The 22,152-nt window shown below is 54.6% G+C and overlaps 2 protein-coding genes across 2 annotated transcripts; both read left to right on the forward strand.

The window, feature by feature from the left end:
- Positions 1–5,463: 5,463 nt before the first annotated feature.
- PHF23 (PHD finger protein 23) lies at positions 5,464–11,021 on the forward strand. Its single transcript, XM_053462912.1, has 5 exons — positions 5,464–5,709; positions 7,761–7,792; positions 7,957–8,052; positions 8,396–8,846; positions 10,496–11,021. The coding sequence occupies exons 1-5, from the start codon at positions 5,673–5,675 to the stop codon at positions 10,696–10,698; spliced, it is 819 nt and encodes a 272-aa protein (XP_053318887.1). The 5' UTR covers positions 5,464–5,672; the 3' UTR covers positions 10,699–11,021.
- Positions 11,022–12,184: 1,163 nt separating this feature from the next.
- On the forward strand, positions 12,185–20,848 carry DVL2 (dishevelled segment polarity protein 2). The gene is made up of 15 exons (XM_053462299.1): positions 12,185–12,461; positions 13,454–13,523; positions 13,736–13,899; positions 13,977–14,083; positions 14,482–14,608; positions 14,852–14,942; positions 17,572–17,641; positions 17,812–17,951; positions 18,322–18,398; positions 18,500–18,567; positions 18,653–18,787; positions 19,121–19,264; positions 19,376–19,552; positions 19,687–19,911; positions 20,010–20,848. The coding sequence occupies exons 1-15, from the start codon at positions 12,301–12,303 to the stop codon at positions 20,438–20,440; spliced, it is 2,187 nt and encodes a 728-aa protein (XP_053318274.1). The 5' UTR covers positions 12,185–12,300; the 3' UTR covers positions 20,441–20,848.
- Positions 20,849–22,152: the final 1,304 nt, after the last annotated feature.

The raw sequence follows: 22,152 nt of genomic DNA on the forward strand, positions 1-22,152 counted from the left end.
TTCAGATGATGGCTGCAGAGGGCTTGTCATGCTGCTGGATGTCTCTCTCACCTCTCTCCCTTCTCTCCCATCCCCTCTCTCTCCCTTCTCTCCTCTCACCTCTCTCCCTTCTCTCCTCTCACCTCTCTCCCTTCTCTCACGGCCAATAAAAGAGTTCAACGGGCACAATGAGATGAAACGAGACATCACTGAGAGAATAATAGGAGAAATCCCACTGCCTCTTGGAGTCAAGAAGGATTGTTTTTTCCCCTGATGGCAGAATTCAGAGTCGCTTAAATAGGGGGGGGGGGGTTGCCGCCTTTTGGATCAAGAATAGGAAGGTTGGGTAGAAGGATTGAACTTCATGGACTTCTGTCTTTGTTCAACCTTACGAACTATGTACTGTATACAGTGCTGGGGTTATTACTGTATACAGCGCTGGGGGTTATATTACTGTATACAGCGCTGGGGGTTATTTTACTGTATACAGCGCTGGGGGGTTATATTACTGTATACAGCGCTGGGGTTATTACTGTATACAGCGCTGGGGGTTATATTACTGTATACAGCGCTGGGGGTTATATTACTGTATACAGCGCTGGGGGTTATATTACTGTATACAGCGCTGGGGGGTTATATTACTGTATACAGTGCTGGGGGGTTATAATACTGTATACAGAGCTGGGGGATTATATTACTGTATACAGCGCTTGGGGGTTATATTACTGTATACAGCGCTGGGGGGTTATATTACTGTATACAGTGCTGGGGGGTTATATTACTGTATACAGTGCTGGGGTTATATTACTGTATACAGCGCTGGGGGGTTATATTACTGTATACAGCGCTGGGGTTATATTACTGTATACAGTGCTGGGGGGTTATATTACTGTATACAGCGCTGGGGGTTATATTACTGTATACAGCGCTGGGGGTTATATTACTGTATACAGCGCTGGGGGGGTATATTACTGTATACAGTGCTGGGGGTTATATTACTGTATACAGCGCTGGGGGTTATATTACTGTATACAGCGCTGAGGGGTTATATTACTGTATACAGCACTGGGGGTTATATTACTGTATACAGCGCTGGGGGTTATATTACTGTATACAGCGCTGGGGGGTTATATTACTGTATACAGTGCTGGGGGTTATATTACTGTATACAGTGCTGGGGGTTATATTACTGTATACAGCGCAGGGGGTTATTACTGTATACAGCGCTGGGGGTTATATTACTGTATACAGCGCTGGGGGTTATATTACTGTATACAGCGCTGGGGGTTATATTACTGTATGCAGTGCTGGGGGTTATATTACTGTATACAGTGCTGGGGGTTATATTACTGTATACAGTGCTGGGGGGTTATATTACTGTATACAGCGCTGGGGGTTATATTACTGTATACAGCGCTGGGGGTTATATTACTGTATACAGCACTGGGGGTTATATTACTGTATACAGCGCTGGGGGTTATATTACTGTATACAGCGCTGGGGGTTATATTACTGTATACAGCGCTGGGGGTTATATTACTGTATGCAGTGCTGGGGGTTATATTACTGTATACAGCGCTGGGGGTTATATTACTGTATACAGCGCTGGGGGTTATATTACTGTATACAGCACTGGGGGTTATATTACTGTATACAGCGCTGGGGGGGTTATATTACTGTATACAGTGCTGGGGGTTATATTACTGTATACAGCACTGGGGGTTATATTACTGTATACAGCGCTGGGGGTTATATTACTGTATACAGCGCTGGGGGGTTATATTACTGTATGCAGTGCTGGGGGTTATATTACTGTATACAGCGCTGGGGGGGTTATATTACTGTATACAGCACTGGGGGTTATATTACTGTATACAGCGCTGGGGGTTATATTACTGTATACAGCGCTGGGGGGGTTATATTACTGTATACAGCGCTGGGGGGGTTATATTACTGTATACAGCGTTGGGGGTGATATTACTGTATACAGCGCTGGGGGTTATATTACTGTATACAGCGCTGGGGGTTATATTACTGTATACAGCGCTGGGGTTATATTACTGTATACAGCGCTGGGGTTATATTACTGTATACAGCACTGGGGGTTGTCACTGTATACAGCGCAGGGGGTTATTACTGTATACAGCGCTGGGGGTTATATTACTGTATACAGCGCTGGGGGTTATATTACTGTATACAGCGCTGGGGGTTATTTTACTGTATACAGCGCTGGGGGGGTTATATTACTGTATACAGCGCTGGGGGTTATATTACTGTATACAGCGCTGGGGGTTATATTACTGTATACAGCGCTGGGGGGTTATATTACTGTATACAGCGCTGGGGGGGTTATATTACTGTATACAGCGCTGAGGGTTATATTACTGTATACAGCGCTGGGGGGTTATATTACTGTATACAGCGCTGGGGGTTATATTACTGTATACAGCGCTGGGGGTTATATTACTGTACACAGCGCTGGGGGTTATATTACTGTACACAGCGCTGGGGGTTATATTACTGTATACAGCGCTGGGGGTTATATTACTGTATGCAGTGCTGGGGGTTATATTACTGTATACAGCGCTGGGGGTTATATTACTGTATACAGCGCTGGGGGTTATATTACTGTATACAGCGCTGGGGGTTATATTACTGTATACAGCGCTGGGGGTTATATTACTGTATACAGCACTGGGGGGTTATATTACTGTATACAGCACTGGGGGGTTATATTACTGTATACAGCGCTGGGGGGTTATATTACTGTATACAGTGCTGGGGGTTATATTACTGTATACAGCGCTGGGGGTTATATTACTGTATACAGCGCTGGGGGGGTTATATTACTGTATACAGCGCTGGGGGTTATATTACTGTATACAGCGCTGGGGGTTATATTACTGTATACAGCGCTGGGGGTTATATTACTGTATACAGCGCTGGGGGGTTATATTACTGTATACAGCGCTGGGGGGGTTATATTACTGTATACAGTGCTGGGGGTTATATTACTGTATACAGCGCTGGGGGGTTATATTACTGTATACAGCGCTGGGGGGTTATATTACAGTATACAGCGCTGGGGGTTATATTACTGTATACAGCGCTGGGGATTATATTACTGTATACAGAGCTGGGGGTTATATTACTGTATACAGCGCTGGGGGGGTTATATTACTGTATACAGCGCTGGGGGTTATATTACAGTATACAGCGCTGGGGGTTATATTACTGTATACAGTGCTGGGGGTTATATTACTGTATACAGCGCTGGGGGGTTATATTACTGTATACAGCGCTGGGGGTTATATTGCTGTATACAGTGCTGGGGGTTATATTACAGTATACAGTGCTGGGGGTTATATTACTGTATACAGCGCTGGGGGTTATATTACTGTATACAGCGCTGGGGGTTATATTACTGTATACAGCGCTGGGGGGTTATTACTGTATACAGTGCTGGGGGTTATATTACTGTATACAGCGCTGGGGGTTATATTACTGTATACAGCGCTGGGGGTTATATTACTGTATACAGCGCTGGGGGTTATATTACAGTATACAGCGCTGGGGGTTATATTACTGTATACAGTGCTGGGGGTTATATTACTGTATACAGTGCTGGGGGGTTATATTACTGTATACAGCGCTGGGGGTTATATGATGTGTATAATGTGTAAATATATATCAGTGAGCCAGCCCCTGTATAATGTATAGATAAATGACCAGTTTAGAGAAGTGATTATAGGATACGGATATATACTTTCCTTTCTCCTATTGGCTGCTGCCGTTTACGACGCTCTCCCGGTGTGGGAAATACAGAAACAAAACACTGAGGGGCGCTCCTGTAAGCCGGTTCCAAGATGTAAAGGATAAGAAGAAAGCTATGATGGTTTAGTACTAGACACAGAAATTATCCTATGAGGAATATATCTGCACTCAGCGTGTATGGATCAATCAAGCTGTGTATGGATCAACGCCTCGGGGTGCGACAGCACAGTATACGTAGGAGGAAGCACAATGCTGTGGGATTGTTGTGTGATGGAACGCGCCAGACTGGATGTGCACTTGCAGTTAGCACAGAAGTCTCACGCCTGGGGATGCTGGGAGTTGTTCTGCGGTCTTTCTGTGCTTCTTCCGAATTCTCCGGATTCTCCCCCTCCTTGCAGTGGTTGACAAAATATCAGGTAAGTGAAAAACTGCCCTTCCACCAAAATAGTCATTTATTCCGGAATTAAAATCAGCATAGAAATAATCCTCAGTAAGAGGTGAGATTTCACCACACAGGGTATAAAGAAAATAAAAAAGAGAAGAAAAAGTCCGTAGAAGTAAAAAGAGCTCTTCAGAAAATTCTTCTCAACGCGTTTCGCCGGAAAAAGTGGCTTCGTCAGGAGTTCTTAATGTGTAGATAAATCAGTGACCGGCCCCTGTATAATGTATAGATAAATCAGTGACCGCCCCCCTGTATAATGTATAGATAAATCAGTGACCGGCCCCTGTATAATGTATAGATAAATCAGTGACCAGCCCCCTGTATAATGTATATAAATCAGTGACCGGCCCCCTGTATAATGTATAGATAAATCAGTGACCGGCCCCTGTATAATGTATAGATAAATCAGTGACCGTCCCCCTGTATAATGTATATATAAATCAGTGACCGGCCCCTGTATAATGTATAGATAAATCAGTGACCGGCCCCTGTATAATGTATAGATAAATCAGTGACCGGCCCCTGTATAATGTATAGATAAATAAGTGACCGGCCCCTGTATAATGTATAGATAAATCAGTGACCGGCCCCCTGTATAATGTGTAGCTAAATCAGCGAGCCAGCCCCTGTATAATGTATAGATAAATCAGTGACCGGCCCCTGTATAATGTGTAGCTAAATCAGCGAGCCGGCCCCTGTATAATGTATAGAAAAATCAGTGAGCTGGCCCCCTATATAATGTATAGATAAATTAGTGAGCTCTCGCATGTTGAATTATACATTGTACAGGGCTGGCTCACTTTTTTGCGAGTAGTCCCCAGAGGGTCCCCCTTTAGGCGTTGTTGGTTTCATGTGGACCCTTAACGCCCCAGCAGCCCCTCTACAAACATTCCGGTGCCTTTTACCGTGTGTAGCCTACGTTAAGTACGAACCCTACACGAAACTACAAGTCCCATGAACACCCACGCCATCGACGCCAATCAGCGCTTTGGGAACTTAGTCATCTGATAGACATGCGCAGTAAGCCTGAATGGCCTCTCAGCTTCGATGCTGCCGCAGGGGCTGCCGGACACTGTGCCGTTGGGCGCGCATGGCATTCTGGGCGATGTAGTTTTCCGCTCTTTCTAGATGTGACTCGTGTGCAGTGCATTTTTTTCTAATAGACTACAAGTCCCACGACGCTTTGCGCAGGTAGCGGAACTACACGTCCCAGCAGACAGTGCGCGTGGCGAGCAGGCGGCCGGGGAGCGGCGGAGAGGGAGGGGGAGATACCGGGGTAGGGGCATATACTGACAGGACTGGGTAACCTGGGCCGCTTCCAGGGGCGCTTTAGGACGTGGACTGGGCTACTCGGTTGGGGTATTTTGGGCGCATTGCTGCTTCTCACGGTGGCTGCTGCTCCAGGTTGGGGTAGTTTTTGAGCGACTTACTTGACAAGGCCCGTGTTTTGCCCCTGAAGGGGTGTCTGGAGCCGGATATGCTGGAGGCAGCGGTGGGGGAGCCCAGCCCGGAAGGTAAGGGGAGCGGGCATGTGCGCGGTCCGGGGGCCGCAGCCTTAATTTCGGGGGGCGCTCTGGGACTTGGATGTGTTGCATGTGGATTCCAGGGGCAATTGCAGGAGACTGCGGGGCAGAGGATAAAGGCTGAGGCACTTATTAAAAGTATAAGGGGTTAAGAACAGGGTTAGAGGGGTGAGCTCGTGAGCCAGGTTTAGGTAGCGGGCGGAGGGGTGGCTTCTAGGGGTAGTTAGATGGTAGAGACGAGGGGTGGCTTTTACAGGTTGTATCTGTGGCTGTTCCCGTATGTTATGAGGGCCGTAATGTTCTGTTAGGGCTGTAGTGTTTGGAGGGCTGTAGCGCTGGGGGTTTGGAGGGCTGTAGCGCTGGGTTTGGGGAGCCGCTGGGGGTTTGGAGGGCTGTAGCGCTGGGTTTGGGGAGCCGCTGGGGGTTTGGAGGGTTGTAGCGCTGGGTTTGGGGGAGCCGCTGGGGGTTTGGAGGGCTGTAGCGCTGGGTTTGGGGAGCTGCTGGGTGTTTGGAGGGCTGTAGCGCTGGTTTGGGGAGCCGCTGGGGGTTTGGAGGGTTGTAGCGCTGGGTTTGGGGAGCTGCTGGGTGTTTGGAGGGCTGTAGCGTTGGGTTTGGGGGAGCCGCTGGATGCGTGGAGGGCTGTAGCGCTGGTTTGGGGAGCCACTGGGTGTTTGGAGGGCTGTAGCGCTGGGTTTGGGGAGCCGCTGGGGGTTTGGGGAGCCGCTGGCTGTTTGGAGAGCTGTAGCGCTGGGTTTGGGGTGCCGCTGGGTGTTTGGAGGGCTGTAGCGCTGGGTTTGGGGGAGCCGCTGGGGGTTTGGAGGGCTGTAGCGTTGGGTTTGGGGGAGCCGCTGGGGGTTTGGAGGGCTGTAGCGCTGGGTTTGGGGAGCCGCTGGATGTGTGGAGGGCTGTAGCGTTGGGTTTGGGGGAGCCGCTGGATGCGTGGAGGGCTGTAGCGCTGGGTTTAGGGGAGCCGCTGGGTGTTTGGAGGGCTGTAGCGTTAGGTTTGGGGAAGCCGCTGGGTGTTTGGAGGGCTGTTGGGTTTGGGGGTGCCGCTGGGTGTTTGGAGGGCTGTAGCGTTGGGTTTGGGGAGCCGCTGGGTGTTTGGAGGGCTGTAGTGCTGGGTTTGGGGGAGCCGCTGGGTGTTTGGAGGGCTGTAGCGCTGGGTTTGGGGGTGCCGCTGGGTGTTTGGAGGGCTGTAGTGCTGTGTTTGGGGAGCCGCTGGGTGTTTGGAGGGCTGTAGCGTTGGGTTTGGGGGAGCCGCTGGGGGTTTGGAGGGCTGTAGCGCTGGGTTTGGGGGTGTCGCTGGGTGTTTGGAGGGCTGTAGTGCTGTGTTTGGGGAGCCGCTGGGTGTTTGGAGGGCTGTAGCGCTGGGTTTGGGGGAGGCGCTGGGTGTTTGGAGGGCTGTAGCGTTGGGTTTGGGGGAGGCGCTGGGTGTTTGGAGGGCTGTAGCGTTGGGTTTGGGGAGCCGCTGGGTGTTTGGAGGGCTGTAGCGTTGGGTTTGGGGGAGCCGCTGGGTGTTTGGAGGGCTGTAGCGTTGGGTTTGGGGGAGCCGCTGGGTGTTTGGAGGGCTGTAGTGCTGGGTTTGGGGGTGCCGCTGGGTGTTTGGAGGGCTGTAGTGCTGTGTTTGGGGAGCCGCTGGGTGTTTGGAGGGCTGTAGCGTTGGGTTTGGGGGAGCCGCTGGGTGTTTGGAGGGCTGTAGCGTTGGGTTTGGGGGAGCCGCTGGGGGTTTGGAGGGCTGTAGCGCTGGGTTTGGGGAGCCGCTGGGTGTTTGGAGGGCTGTAGCGTTGGGTTTGGGGGAGCCGCTGGGTGTTTGGAGGGCTGTAGCGTTGGGTTTGGGGGAGCCGCTGGGTGTTTGGAGGGCTGTAGCGTTGGGTTTGGGGAGCCGCTGGGTGTTTGGAGGGCTGTAGCGTTGGGTTTGGGGGAGCCGCTGGGTGTTTGGAGGGCTGTAGCGTTGAGTTTGGGGGAGCCGCTGGGTGTTTGGAGGGCTGTAGCACTGGGTTTGGGGGCTGGTGGATCCTACATTTATTTTTCTCTCTCTCTAGATACGCCGTTGAATCTAAAGTCTGCAGCTCAGGTGAGTGTGAGCGTGTGTGGTGTGGGGGGCACAATGTCAGAGTGAGCCGGGGTGGGGGTACATTGAATTGAGACTGAATGAGGCCTTGGGGGGGGTGTCTTGTAACACGGTTACTCCCTGCGTTGCCATATGAAGTGCTAAAGCTTACATCTTTAACCCCGCAGCCTCCACAGAAACGATCTCGGACTGTCGAGGACTTCAACCGATTCTGCAGCTTTGTGTTGGCGTACGCTGGTTACATCCCATCATCCGCCAAAGAGGTGAGAGGCCTGGGGGCAGTAGGGATGCGGTATGTACCACCGGGGTAAGGGGGCAGTAGGGATGGGGGTATGTACCTCCTGGGTAAGGGGGCAGTAGGGATGCGGTATGTACCTCCTGGGTAAGGGGGCAGTAGGGATGCGGTATGAACCACCGGGGTAAGGGGGCAGTAGGGATGTGGTGTGTACCACCGGGGTAAAGGGGCAGTAGGGATGTGGTGTGTACCACCGGGGTAAAGGGGCAGTAGGGATGTGGTATCTACCTCCGGGGTAAGCTGGGCAGTTGGGATGCAGAGGAAGTGGCAGGTGGGCGGCGATAACACTTTATGGCTTTTGTCCTCTACAGGAGGGCACATGGACCCCTCCAGGCTCCACGTCTCCTCACAGGACGGAGGAAAGCGACAGCTGGGATTCTCCCGACACCCCGAGACCCCCGCTAACCTCCGAGCGGCCGGGGACCCCCCACACCTCTGACCTGAACACCATCCAGACGTTCGTAATGAAAGCCAAGACCCAGGGTGGGGGTGGGAGCAGCAGTAAGAGGAAAGGCTTGGGGGGTCCCGGAAGTGAGCGAGTGAAGAAGGGCAGTCGGAGGAAGAGACGACAGAGGCACCGAGGGGGAGCGGGGATGAGACTAAGTGATACGGACACTGAGGAGGACGAGAAAAGGGAGCGACCCCTCGGAACTGCCCCTGCCCCTCAGCCACCCCCCAGCGCGGAGAGCAGCAGGGACGGCGGGGGCAGCTCGAGCGACGCAGACACACAAGTGATGGATGAGGACATAATGGTGGAATCAGGTGAGATCCGCGGCCTCCTCCCTTAAGACCACCGACCCGTTACCCCTTGGCGCGGACTGCGGAATGTTTGTCTCTCTCTCCTCACCCTCGTGACCCCCCCTCTTTCGCTCTCTCCTCACCCTCGTGACCCCCCCTCTTTCGCTCTCTCCTCACCCTCGTGACCCCCCCTCTTTTGCTCTCTCCTCACCCTCGTGACCCCCCCCTCTCGCTCTCTCCTCACCCTCGTGACCCCCCCCCTCGCGCTCTCTCCTCACCCTCGTGACCCCCCCTCTCGCTCTCTCCTCACCCTCGTGACCCCCCCCTCGCGCTCTCTCCTCACCCTCGTGACCCCCCCTCGCTCTCTCCTCACCCTCGTGACCCCCCCTCGCTCTCTCCTCACCCTCGTGCCACCCCTCTCTCGCTCTCCTCACCCTCGTGACCCCCTCACCCTCGCCCCCCCCTCTCGCTCTCTCCTCACCCTCGTGACCCCCATCTCTCGCTCTCTGCTCACCCTCGTGACCCCCCCCTCTCTCGCTCTCTGCTCACCCTCGTGACCCCCCCTCTCTCGCTCTCTGCTCACCCTCGTGACCCCCCCTCTCTCGCTCTCTGCTCACCCTCGTGACCCCCCTCTCTCGCTCTCTCCTCACCCTCGTGACCCCCTCTATCGCTCTCTCCTCACCCTCGTGACCCCCCTCTATCGCTCTCTCCTCACCCTCGTGACCCCGGCTCTCTCCTCACCCTCGTGACCCCGGCTCTCTCCTCACCCTCGTGACCCCGGCTCTCTCCTCACCCTCGTGACCCCGGCTCTCTCCTCACCCTCGTGACCCCGGCTCTCTCCTCACCCTCGTGACCCCGGCTCTCTCCTCACCCTCGTGACCCCGGCTCTCTCCTCACCCTCGTGACCCCGGCTCTCTCCTCACCCTCGTGACCCCGGCTCTCTCCTCACCCTCGTGACCCCGGCTCTCTCCTCACCCTCGTGACCCCGGCTCTCTCCTCACCCTCGTGACCCCGGCTCTCTCCTCACCCTCGTGACCCCGGCTCTCTCCTCACCCTCGTGACCCCGGCTCTCTCCTCACCCTCGTGACCCCCCCTCTCTCCTCACCCTCGTGACCCCCCTCTCTCCTCACCCTCGTGACCCCCCTCTCTCCTCACCCTCGTGACCCCCTCTCTCGCTCTCTCTCTCCTCACCCTCGTGACCCCCCCCCCCTCTCTCCTCACCCTCGTGACCCCCTCTCTCGCTCTCTCTCTCTCCTCACCCTCGTGATCCCCTCTCTCCTCACCCCCGTGACCCCCTCTCTCGCTCTCTCTCTCCTCACCCTCGTGACCCCCCCCTCTCTCCTCACCCTCGTGACCCCCTCTCTCGCTCTCTCTCCTCACCCTCGTGACCCCCTCTCTCGCTCTCTCTCTCTCCTCACCCTCGTGACCCCCTCTCTCGCTCTCTCTCTCTCCTCACCCTCGTGATCCCCTCTCTCCTCACCCTCGTGACCCCTTTGGGACCTCACCCCCGCTCTCTCTGCGTGATCCCCCCCCTTGCTTGCCCTCTCTCCTCACCCTCGTGACCCCCCCTCTCTCTCCTCCCCCTCGTGACCCCCTTGGGACCGCACCCCCACTCTCTCTCTGCGTGCCCCCCCTTGCTTGCCCTCCTTTTACCCTGTTACCTCTCTCCCCAGGTGACGATTCTTGGGACCTTGTGACGTGTTACTGCGAGAAGCCGTTTGCCGGCCGCCCGATGATCGAGTGTAACATCTGCTGCACTTGGGTCCATCTTTCCTGCGCGAAGATCAGAAAGAGCAACGTTCCGGACATCTACTACTGCCAGAAGTGCAGGGGGGGGCGTCAGAGCGGGGGCCCGGGGCCCAGGATGGAGCCTTGACACAAGACGAAAGACTTTTTAGGGGAGCCCCAGCTCCCTCCCTGGCTGGAGCACAGACTCTTGGGATGGGGGCCCCGACGGAGAGTGAGGAGAGGCGGTGGGCCCCGAGATGGGTGCCGTTACTGGGACTGTTTTCTGGGGGTGGCCGAGCGGGGTGCCAGTCTCGCATCCGCGGGGAGAATGGGCTGTCCAAGGAGCGGCCCTCCCCCCGCGCACAGCGCCCCCTCCGCTCCCCGTGTAAATATTGGCCGAGAGCTTTATTTTTTTTCTCCCTCCCTGTAATAAATCCGTTTGTATCCCAGAAATAAATGTTACTTTGTGTAGAGTAGTGCCGAGTATCTCTGCCGGTCATCGGGGGGGGGGGGACCGGTGGTCTGGGCTGTGGTGCCCTGGGGGGGGGGGGGTCATGTGTCACTGGCCCGTGGCCTCTCGGGGGGGAGCTGTACAGTGGGTAGAACGGGGTTATGGGTGGGAGGTCAGGGCTATAAATGGTTAATTTCTTGCCCCAAGAACCAGAGATCCTGTGGCACGTCCCCCCCCCGTCTAGTCGCCCGTTTCTCCTGCTGTAAAGACTTTAATCAGTCGCTGGTCTCGTCTTAGATTCAGGAGCCGTATGTCTATCCCATGCAGGCTTAATCCCCTCACTGTATTACCCTCTACCACCTCTGCTGGGAGGCTGCTCCACCTATCTACTGCTCCCTGAGGACACACATCTGCTGCACAGGATCTGTGTAGGTGATGCTGATACGGAGAACACATGACGATGTAAGTTGAGTTGTGTGAATGCAGAGGATGTATCGCCCGCAGAGGATGTATCGCCCGCAGCGGTGGCGGCGGCTGGGAGGTGAAGCCAGACTGTCTGCTGTAATGTTATCACTGAGACTCAAAGCCCATGTCCTCCACCTCCAGCCTGGGAGATGAGGGGCTGGGGGTGGGGGTCACCCCAGAGGGTAGATCATAAACCCCCCCATTCATTTCCCGAGACTTAATAACGCCTTATCCCTGGGGTTGGGGGGTTCTGGGTATATTACCGGGGGTGGGGGCACGGCGTGCATTGTTGGGTTCCGAGGCAGATTATGAGGGTGGGGTAGATCAGAGGGTATTGGGATCCTGTAGCTGGGGGTAGATTGGGCCATTTCAGGGGCACACAGCTGGACACCTTGGGGTAAATCAGTGGGGTTCATTGCCAGGGTCAGGAGCATTGTGGGTATATACGTCGGGGTATATTATTTAGGTAGGCTGTTGTTTACTTCCATCGGTTGGGCGGGGCTTCCACGGGATACGCCCTTTTGTCTACGCCGCTTATTATAGGCGAGGCACCGGCCACCCGCCCCAGTACCTCGTGAGTGGGCGGGGACATGCTAAGAGACACCCTTTCCACGTCTCAGGGCCCCGTTGTCAGGGGGCGTGACACACAACGAACACACCCCTCCCTCATACTACGGCCTTTCAGCGGGGCGTGGCGATCCGCATCCTTGCCCTCTCCGCGGCCGGCTCTCGTTCCCGCCCTTCGTGCGCGGTGACGTCACACGGCGGCCTGGCTCCCGTGGCGGTGCGGGCTGGTACTCGAGGCCGCGGCTCCGGTCTCCACTAGGCCGCAGGATGGCGGAGACCAAGGTGATTTACCACCTGGACGAGGAGGAGACGCCGTACCTGGTGAAGGTACCCGTGCCGGCAGATGACATCCGCCTGCGGGACTTCAAGGCGGCGCTGGGCCGGGGGCATGCCAAGTACTTCTTCAAGGCTATGGACCAGGACTTCGGGTGAGTGCGAGAGCCGACGGGGCATCCGGGGTGGCTGAGTCTTAGCTGCGGCTTTGTCTTTGTAGGGGCGGTGTCAGTGTAGGCCGGTAGAGTATGTCCCCCCCCCATCCTCCTCCGGGTACAGTATGTCCCCCCCACTCCTCCTCCTCCGGGTACAGTATGTCCCCCCACTCCTCCTCCTCCGGGTACAGTATGTCCCCCCACTCCTCCTCCTCCGGGTACAGTATGTCCCACTCCCCCGGTGGGTACAGTATGTCCCACTCCCCCGGTGGGTACAGTATGTCCCACTCCCCCGGTGGGTACAGTATGTCCCACTCCCCCGGTGGGTACAGTATGTCTCCCCCCCCCCTCCTCCGGTGGGTACAGTATGCCCCCCCTCCTCCGGTGGGTACAGTATGTCTCCCCCCCCTCCTCCGGTGGGTACAGTATGTCTCCCCCCCCTCCTTTGGTGGGTACAGTGTGTCCCCCCCTCCTCCGGTGGGTACAGTAGGTCTCCCCCCCTCCTCCTCCGGTGGGTACAGTATGTCTTCCCCCCCCCTCCTCCTCCAGTGGGTACAGTATGTCTTCCCCCCCCTCCTCCTCCAGTGGGTACAGTATGTCTTCCCCCCCCTCCTCCGGTGGGTACAGTATGTCCCCCCCCTCCTCCGGTGAGTACAGTATGTCTCTCCCCCCCCTCCTCCGGTGAGTACAGTATGTCTCTCCCCCCCCTCCTCCGGTGAGTACAGTATGTCTCCCTCCGCCCTCCTCTGGTGGGTACAGTATGTCTCTCCCCTCCCTCCTCCGGTGGGTACAGTATGTCTCCCCCCCTCCCTCCTCCGGTGGGTACAGTATGTCTCCCCCCCTCCCTCCTCCGGTGGGTACAGTATGTCTCCCCCCCCTCCTCCGGTGGGTACAGTATGTCTCCCCCCCCCCCTTCTCCGGTGGGTACAGTATTTCTCCCCCCCCCCCCCTTCTCCGGTGGTGTCCTGTATTGAGGTTGTCTCTCTTTGCAGGGTGGTGAAGGAGGAGATATCGGATGATAACGCCAAGTTGCCCTGCTTCAACGGCCGCGTAGTGTCCTGGGTGAGTTCTGCCCCGCTCTGGATTTCTGTACATTTCTACCCCTGCCACGGCGCCTGGGGGCCGCTCTGTCTGCCACATTCCTGTGCCCGGGGGCCCCTCTGTCCCCTGCCACATTCCCGTACCCGGGGCCCCTCTGTCCCCTGGCACAGCCCCATGGGTCCCCTAACATTGTCGCCGTGTGTCTGTGTCATCGGCTTTCTTGCTCGTTGCAGTTGGTGTCCTCTGAGAACGCGCAGCCTGAGCCGCCGCTGCCGCCGCCGCCGCCTCCTCCAATCACAGAGCAGAGGCAGGAGCCCTCCCCGGTCCCCCCCCCGCTCCCTCCCCCTCCTGCGGAGAGAACCAGCGGCATCGGAGATTCCCGTCCGCCGTCCTTCCAGTAAGTTGCGGGAGGTCGCGCGCCGTCTCGCCGGGGAAGAGCGGTCTCTTGATTTTCTGCCTCTCTCTTTTCCGCAGCCCCAACCTGTCTGGCAGCTCCGAGAACCTGGATCAGGAGACGGAGACCGAATCGGTGGTGTCTGTGAGGAGAGAGCGCCCGAGGCGGAGGGAGAGCAGCGAGTCGGGTGAGGGCCGGGGGGCCACACTGAGGGGAAGGGGCATGTTCTGGGGCAGGTAGATGAGTGATGAGAGAATAAACTGAGCCCAGCGGGGCAGTCACTGCCACATCCTTCCTTCCCTGAATACGGAAGAAGAAATCCAGTCCCTGGGGGCAGTTTCCCGGGTTATTTAAGGTCACTGGAGGAATAATGAGGATTGGCGCCCCCCCCCCGGGGCTACACGGCTGTCCGATGTTGCCCTGGGTCAGCAGCGCGCTCCACATCTTTCCTGTGCCAGGCGTGTCGTGTGGTGGCTCTGCGTCCAATTGCCGGTGCTCGGCACGCGTTGACGAGGTGCCCCCAGTGGGTTCTCCCCCAGGGGCAGGGTCTGGCGTGATGGTAAAAGGGGCTGTTTGTTTTACCAGGAGTCGGCCGAGGGGTTAACGGGCGGATTGACCGTCACCTGGCAGGTTATGAATCTTCATCCACGCTCCTCACCAGCGAGATCGAGACCAGCATCTGCGACTCGGAGGAGGACGATACGATGAGCAGGTGGGTCTCCGGCTGCCGAGGGCTCTGCCCGGCCCCTAGCGGACTGCCTCGCGGCTGCGACAATATCCCTCCGTTCTGTTAACCCTTTGCCGAGACCGGTTATTCTTCTCTTGCTTTTTTTGTTCCTGGGCTGTAATTCCTCCCCAGGGCACAGGACGCGCTGTCCTCGGTTTCTGAAAGTGTCGGAATTCTGGCGTGCAGTCGCTTTGATTTCTGTTAATTGTGATCGCTTGTGATCTGCAGGTTCAGCAGTTCTACGGAGCAAAGCAGCGCCTCGCGACTCCTAAAGCGGCACCGGCGCAGGCGCAAGCAGCGCCCCCCCCGGCTAGAGAGGGTGAGTGGAAACTGCCCTCTGTGGGGCGATATTTTGTATCTTGCGCTACGTGTAGAGCGATAACAGGATTTGGACACAGAAGAATATTTACATACGGTATATACGGTAAAGGAACGGATTCCGCGCAGGCCCCCCAGTGTTTAGCTATTTGTAAGGGGGCAGATGCACTGGGTGTCACTCGGCTGCGTAAAGGAGCCCCGGACTGCGGAGATTCTAATTTATATTCTATAAGAGCCGTTGGATGCGGGGATATTATATAATCTATAAAAGCCGTTGGATGCAGGGATATTATATAATCTATAAGAGCCGTTGGATGCAGGGATATTATATAATCTATAAGAGCCGTTGGATGTGGGGATATTATATAATCTATAAAAGCCGTTGGATGCAGGGATATTATATAATCTATAAAAGCCGTTGAATGCGGGGATATTATATAATCTATAAGAGCCGTTGGATGTGGGGATATTATATAATCGATAAGAGCCGTTGGATGCGGGGATATTATATAATCTATAAAAGCCGTTGGATGTGGGGATATTATATAATCTATAAGAGCCGTTGGATGCGGGGATATTATATAATCGATAAGAGCCGTTGGATGTGGGGATATTATATAATCTATAAGAGCCGTTGGTTGTGGGGATATTATATAATCTATAAGAGCCGTTGGATGCTGGGATATTATATAATCTATAAGAGCCGTTGGATGCAGGGATATTATATAATCTATAAAAGCCGTTGTATGGGGGGATATTATATAATCTGTAAGAGCCGTTGGATGTGGGGATATTATATAATCGATAAGAGCCGTTGGATGCGGGGATATTATATAATCGATAAGAGCCGTTGGATGCGGGGATATTATATAATCTATAAAAACCGTTGGATGCGGGGATATTATATAATCTATAAAAGCCGTTGGATGTGGGGATATTATATAATCTATAAGATCCGTTGGATGCGGGGATATTATATAATCTATAAAAGCCGTTGGATGCAGGGATATTATATAATCTATAAGAGCCGTTGGATGTGGGGATATTATATAATCTATAAGAGCCGTTGGATGCGGGGATATTATATAATCTATAAGAGCCGTTGGATGCGGGGATATTATATAATCGATAAGAGCCGTTGGATGTGGGGATATTATATAATCTATAAGAGCCGTTGGATGCAGGGATATTATATAATCTATAAGAGCCGTTGGATGTGGGGATATTATATAATCTATAAGAGCCGTTGGATGCGGGGATATTATATAATCTATAAGAGCCGTTGGATGCGGGGATATTATATAATCGATAAGAGCCGTTGGATGCGGGGATATTATATAATCTATAAGAGCCGTTGGTTGTGGGGATATTATATAACCTATAAGAGCCGTTGGATGCAGGGATATTATATAATCTATAAAAGCCGTTGTATGGGGGGATATTATATAATCTGTAAGAGCCGTTGGATGTGGGGATATTATATAATCTATAAAAGCCGTTGGATGCGGGGATATTATACAATCTATAAAAGCCGTTGGATGCAGGGATATTATATAATCTATAAGAGCTGTTGGTTGTGGGGGTATTATATCATCTATAAGAGCTGTTGGATGCGGGGGTATTATACCATCTATAAGAGCTGTTGGATGCAGGGGTATTATATAATCTATAAGAGCCGTTGGATGCGGGGATATTATATAATCTATAAGAGCTGTTGGTTGTGGGGGTATTATATCATCTATAAGAGCTGTTGGATGTGGGGGTATTATATCATCTATAAGAGCTGTTGGATGCAGGGGTATTATATAATCTATAAGAGCCGTTGGATGCGGGGATATTATATAATCTATAAGAGCTGTTGGTTGTGGGGGTATTATATCATCTATAAGAGCTGTTGGATGCGGGGGTATTATATAATCTATAAGAGCCGTTGGATGCGGGGATATTATATAATCTATAAGAGCTGTTGGTTGTGGGGGTATTATACCATCTATAAGAGCTGTTGGTTGTGGGGGTATTATATAATCTATAAGAGCTGTTGGTTGTGGGGGTATTATACCATCTATAAGAGCCGTTGGATGCGGGGATATTATATAATCTATAAGAGCCGTTGGATGCGGGGATATTATATAATCTATAAGAGCTGTTGGTTGTGGGGGTATTATATCATCTATAAGAGCTGTTGGATACGGGGGTATTATACCATCTATAAGAGCCGTTGGATGCAGGGATATTATATAATCTATAAGAGCCGTTGGATGCTGGGATATTATATAATCTATAAGAGCCGTTGGATGCTGGGATATTATATAATCTGTAAAAGCCGTTGGATGCTGGGATATTATATAATTTAGATTATATAAATGCCGTTGGTATATTGTAAAATCTATATAGCGATATGATATAACATAGTGTTGGATGTAGGGATATATATATATATATATATATATATATATATATATATATATATATATATATATATATATATATATATATATATATATATATATATATATATATATATAACACTATAATAGCATATATAATTTATGAAGTCCAGTGGATGTAGGATATTATATCTACATGAGCCGTTAGATGTCAGCTGGTCTCTTTTCCTTATTCCTCCCCAGGCCTCCTCGTTCAGCAGCGTCACGGATTCCACGATGTCCCTGAACATAATCACGGTGACGCTGAATATGGGTGCGTGACGGATCTGCAGCCGCCGAGGCCCCCCATCCCACCCGCAGATGCTTAGCCTGAGCGGGCAGCACGGGGGAGGGGTGACGCGTGTTATGAGATGATTAGGGTACCGTGGCCCCGGCGGTGGGGTTTTTGGGGACCCCTTCTCACTCCCGTGTGTCTCCTTTCAGAGAAGTACAATTTCCTGGGGATTTCCATAGTGGGGCAGAGTAACGAGCGAGGGGACGGAGGGATCTACATCGGCTCCATAATGAAGGGAGGAGCGGTGGCCGCTGATGGACGGATCGAGCCTGGAGACATGCTGCTGCAGGTGAGCCTGCTGATGGTGCCCCTATGCACCCCCCTTCCCACGCTGTATGTCAGGGGGCTTCCCCCATGCACCCCCCTCCTCACGCCGTATGTGAGGGGGCTGCCCCCATGCACCCCCCTCCTCGCGCTGTATGTCAGGGGGCTGCCCCCATGCACCCCCCCCACGCTGTATGTCAGGGGGCTGCCCCCATGCACCCCCCTCCTCACGCTGTATGTCAGGGGGCTGCCCCCATGCACCCCCCCTCACGCTGTATGTCAGGGGACTGCCCCCATGCACCCCCCTCCTCAAGCTGTATGTCAGGGGGCTGCCCCATGTACCCCCTCCCCATGTTGTCATGTGGCACCTCACGCCCCTCTTAACCTTTTTTCAGGTGAACGACATCAATTTTGAAAACATGAGCAACGACGACGCTGTGAGAGTCCTGAGGGAGATCGTCCATAAACCCGGGTGAGTGCCGCGGGGGGCAGTTCCCAAGGAATGGAGGGGCAGTTCAAAAGGAACGGGGGGAATCTCCTCTCACTCGCTAATTGCCCCGGTCTCTCTTTCAGCCCCATCGTCCTGACTGTGGCCAAATGCTGGGACCCCTCTCCCCAAGGCTACTTCACCCTCCCCCGCAGTAAGTGGCCCCCGCGTTGGCATCTGTTCTCCCCGATGTGTACCCTCACTGCGCCCGCCACTAACGTTCCCCTCTCTGCCCTCAGATGAGCCCATCCAGCCCATCGACCCGGCCGCCTGGGTGTCCCATTCCGCAGCCCTTAGCGGATCGTTCCCTGTGTACCCGGGGAGCGCATCGATGAGCAGCATGACCTCCAGCAGCTCTGTGACGGAGACCGAGTGTAAGTGCTGAGCCGGGGCGGACGCCTGCCCGGCTCCGGCCCCCCTTCCCTCTTTCAGTCGGTGTGTTTGAGGCCCTCCTCTTTCCGTCGGTGTGTTTGATGCCCTCCTCTTTCCGTCGGTGTGTTTGAGGCCCTCCTCTTTCCGTCGGTGTGTTTGAGGCCCTCCTCTTTCCGTCGGTGTGTTTGAGGCCCTCCTCTTTCCGTCGGTGTGTTTGAGGCCCCCCTCTTTCCGTCGGTGTGTTTCAGGCCCCCCTCTTTCCGTCGGTGTGTTTCAGGCCCCCCTTCCCTCTTTCAGTCGGTGTGTTTGAGCCCCCCTCTCTGTGCCCCCCGCAGTGTCTCGCCCGGCTGTCTCGCTCTTCAGTCTGTCCATACACACGGATCTGGCGTCTGTCGTGAAGGTCATGGCCTCCCCGGAGTCCGGCCTCGAGGTTCGGGATCGCATGTGGCTGAAGATCACCATCCCCAACGCCTTCCTAGGTGAGACCCTGCAGCTTGTAGCTTGGACCCTGTGGTGCCGGCGGATCGGCCCCCGGGGGCCGCTTGCGCTCCATGATAGGAAGTAAAGTCTCTGACCGCGTTCTTCTCCAGGCTCGGACGTGGTGGACTGGCTCTATCACCACGTGGAGGGCTTCCAGGACCGCAGGGAGGCGCGCAAGTTCGCCAGCAATCTGCTGAAAGCGGGGTTCATCCGCCACACGGTCAACAAGATCACGTTCTCCGAGCAGTGCTACTACATCTTCGGGGACCTGACCAGCTGCGAGAACTGTGAGTGTGCCCCCTGCAGGGCGACGCGGGCGGTAGGCAGCCGGGGGGGCTGGGCGGGAGGCAGCCGGGGGAGGGGAATAAGTTCTACGTACCGCGTCCTGCCGCCGGCTCACTGCTCTCTCCTCTCGTCGCAGATATGGCTAACCTGTCCCTGAATGACAACGACGGCTCCAGCGGCGCCTCGGACCAGGACACGCTGGCCCCTCTTCCACTTCCTGGAGCGTCTCCGTGGCCCCTGCTCCCCACCTTCTCGTATCAGTATCAGGCCCCCCATCCGTACAGCACGCAGCCACCTGCCTACCACGAGCTCTCCTCCTACAGCTACGGCGTGGGCAGCGGCGGCAGTCAGCACAGTGAAGGTGAGTTGGGGGGTGTTGTGGGGGGGTGTGGGTGGGCGAGCGGCACTCGCTCTGTCCTCCCCGTAGATGGCGCTAACGATCTCCCCCTCCCCCCGCAGGCAGTCGCAGCAGCGGCTCCACTCGCAGTGATGGCGGTCACGGCGTCCAGAAAGATGAGCGCCCCGGCGGGGGCGCGGGGGCGGAGTCTAAGTCCGGCTCCGGCAGCGAGTCGGAATATTCTACCCGCAGCAGCCGCAGGAGAGCCGGAGGAAACAGCAGCGCGGCCAGCGAGAGATCGACTGCCTCTCGCCCTCATCATCACCCTCCTTCTCTCCATTCCTACCCCGCACCCGGACTTCCTCTCTCCTATAACCCCATGATGGTTATGATGATGCCTCCACCCCCGCTCCCCCCACCCTCCTCGGTGCCCCCGGGGCCACAACCCTTAGTCCGGGACCTGGCCTCGGTCCCGCCTGAGCTCACTGCCAGCCGCCAGTCCTTCCACATGGCGATGGGGAACCCCAGCGAGTTCTTTGTCGACGTCATGTGAGTGGGGAGGAATAATCGGGTTCCCTCCTAGTGCCTTTGTTAGTTAATGCAGAATAATTCCTCATTGAGTGAGCGGGGGGAGGGGGGCGTTCTATGGCCCTTGCCCTCCTGTATAACAGAAATAACGGGGCGGTTTCGGGGCCCGACTTCCTCTGCCTGTTATCTGGAGGCCGGGTGGACTCTGCCCATGGCCCCGGCAGGGCCCCTGGGTCACTAAAACACTAACTGTACGCATGGTTTGTGAACCTGCCTTTATGTACACGCACATGTATCCTGTTAGCTGACGGTACCGGGGCCCCCGGGGGCCCCATCATTATGAAGTATTTCTTTTTAATGTTTTTTTATTACAGTATTGAGAATGATGTACCCACATGCGCGATCGCTCTGTAACGTACGCCCCCTGGGGGCCGGTACGCCCAGAAAGCCCCACGGGGGGGGGGGCAGCTCGTGCCGCGTTCTGCCCCGGTGCCGCCCCCAGTTTGCGTCGTTACAGACCAGGCAATCTTGTTTTTTATATATTTGTATCCATGGTGACAGCTGGAACCCCCTCCCCCCCTTCTTATTGCCCCCATTGTTCAGGTACGTTCCCGGGGGAAATCCTTTCTCTGTGCCTTGTGGGAGGGGCGGCGGGTGATGTCACGCGGCGGGTGATGTCACAGGGGGGTCCCAGCGTGTCGCCAGCGGCTGTGAAGTGCCTCAGTTATTGGCCGTTTCTCATGTATTTATTATTTTTTTAGTATAAACACAATAAATAAAGGACGGAAAGCCTTGTGTTTTATAGCCGCTGCTTGTACTGCTTGGCCACGGAGCTAACGCTCGCTGCGGAGGGGGGAGATGTTGTGATGCGCCGCTGCGGTCTTGTTGCCCTTCGCTCAGGGGCAAAGGCAGCTTTTGGAACGACTCCCGACGCGGGCCCGGGGCCCCTCGGTCATTACAGCAGGGTTGGGGGGTTAACCCCTTGCTGGGTTCTCCGTCAGGGATTGGTCAGTCCGAGCTACGCATAGAGCCTGCAATCTGCTGCTAGTTCGGCCCCTTCCGGCTCCTCTTAGATTCAGGAGCCGTATATGTCTACCCCATGCATGCTGTATTACCCTCTACCACCTCTGCTGGGAGGCTGCTCCCCTTATCTACTACCCTCTCAGTAAAGTAAAACTTAAGTTCGATTCAGACGGAGCTGGGTGGGAAATTGATTCCTTTGTAGGGACTCAGCGCGGGTCAGACGGGAGCAGCGGGGCTTTTAGGGCAAATCAAACACAAGGTTTGTTACCCAAAGCAAATAGACCCCCCCACGCTCTGATTGGTCGGGAGCTTCTCCAATGTGGATGCGGCTGAAAGCCACAGGTGAGACTCTCGTGGATCAATAAAGAGACGACAGCGAATGCCCCCGAGAAGTAAAGAAATCTGTGGCCCCAGGGGCCGGACTTAGAGCGCTACGGATGCTGTTGGCGCTATAGAGATACGCGTACTCCTGATATGGAGGATGTGCTGCAGAGCGTTTCGCTCTCCACACCCGTCTAGTAGTCCAAGACTGTTAACCCTTTAAGGACAAGTTATGGGGTTTTTTTTTTTACACTTCTCTCAGAATTTGCTGTTTTGTTTAAAATCACAAATGATACCAAACGGCGATCGGGACGTCGGCACGTAGGGTTAAAGAGAAAATTCCTGCTATGTGTAAAAAGTAAAAAAAAAAAAAAAAAAACACAATCGGGCAGC

This window comes from Spea bombifrons, chromosome 4 (assembly GCF_027358695.1).
Source record: "Spea bombifrons isolate aSpeBom1 chromosome 4, aSpeBom1.2.pri, whole genome shotgun sequence".
Taxonomy (NCBI): Eukaryota; Metazoa; Chordata; class Amphibia; order Anura; family Pelobatidae; genus Spea; species Spea bombifrons.

Bases quoted from the DNA above. Each gene is read 5' to 3' on its own strand.
- PHF23 (XM_053462912.1), top strand. From the start codon at position 5,673: ATGCTGGAGGCAGCGGTGGGGGAGCCCAGCCCGGAAG. The intron at 7,793-7,956 runs GTGAGTGTGAGC...TTAACCCCGCAG, and splicing joins ATCTAAAGTCTGCAGCTCAG to CCTCCACAGAAACGATCTCG. The intron at 8,847-10,495 runs GTGAGATCCGCG...CTCTCTCCCCAG, and splicing joins GGACATAATGGTGGAATCAG to GTGACGATTCTTGGGACCTT.
- DVL2 (XM_053462299.1), top strand. From the start codon at position 12,301: ATGGCGGAGACCAAGGTGATTTACCACCTGGACGAGGAGGAGACGCCG. The intron at 12,462-13,453 runs GTGAGTGCGAGA...CTCTCTTTGCAG, and splicing joins GCTATGGACCAGGACTTCGG to GGTGGTGAAGGAGGAGATAT. The intron at 13,900-13,976 runs GTAAGTTGCGGG...TCTTTTCCGCAG, and splicing joins TCCCGTCCGCCGTCCTTCCA to CCCCAACCTGTCTGGCAGCT.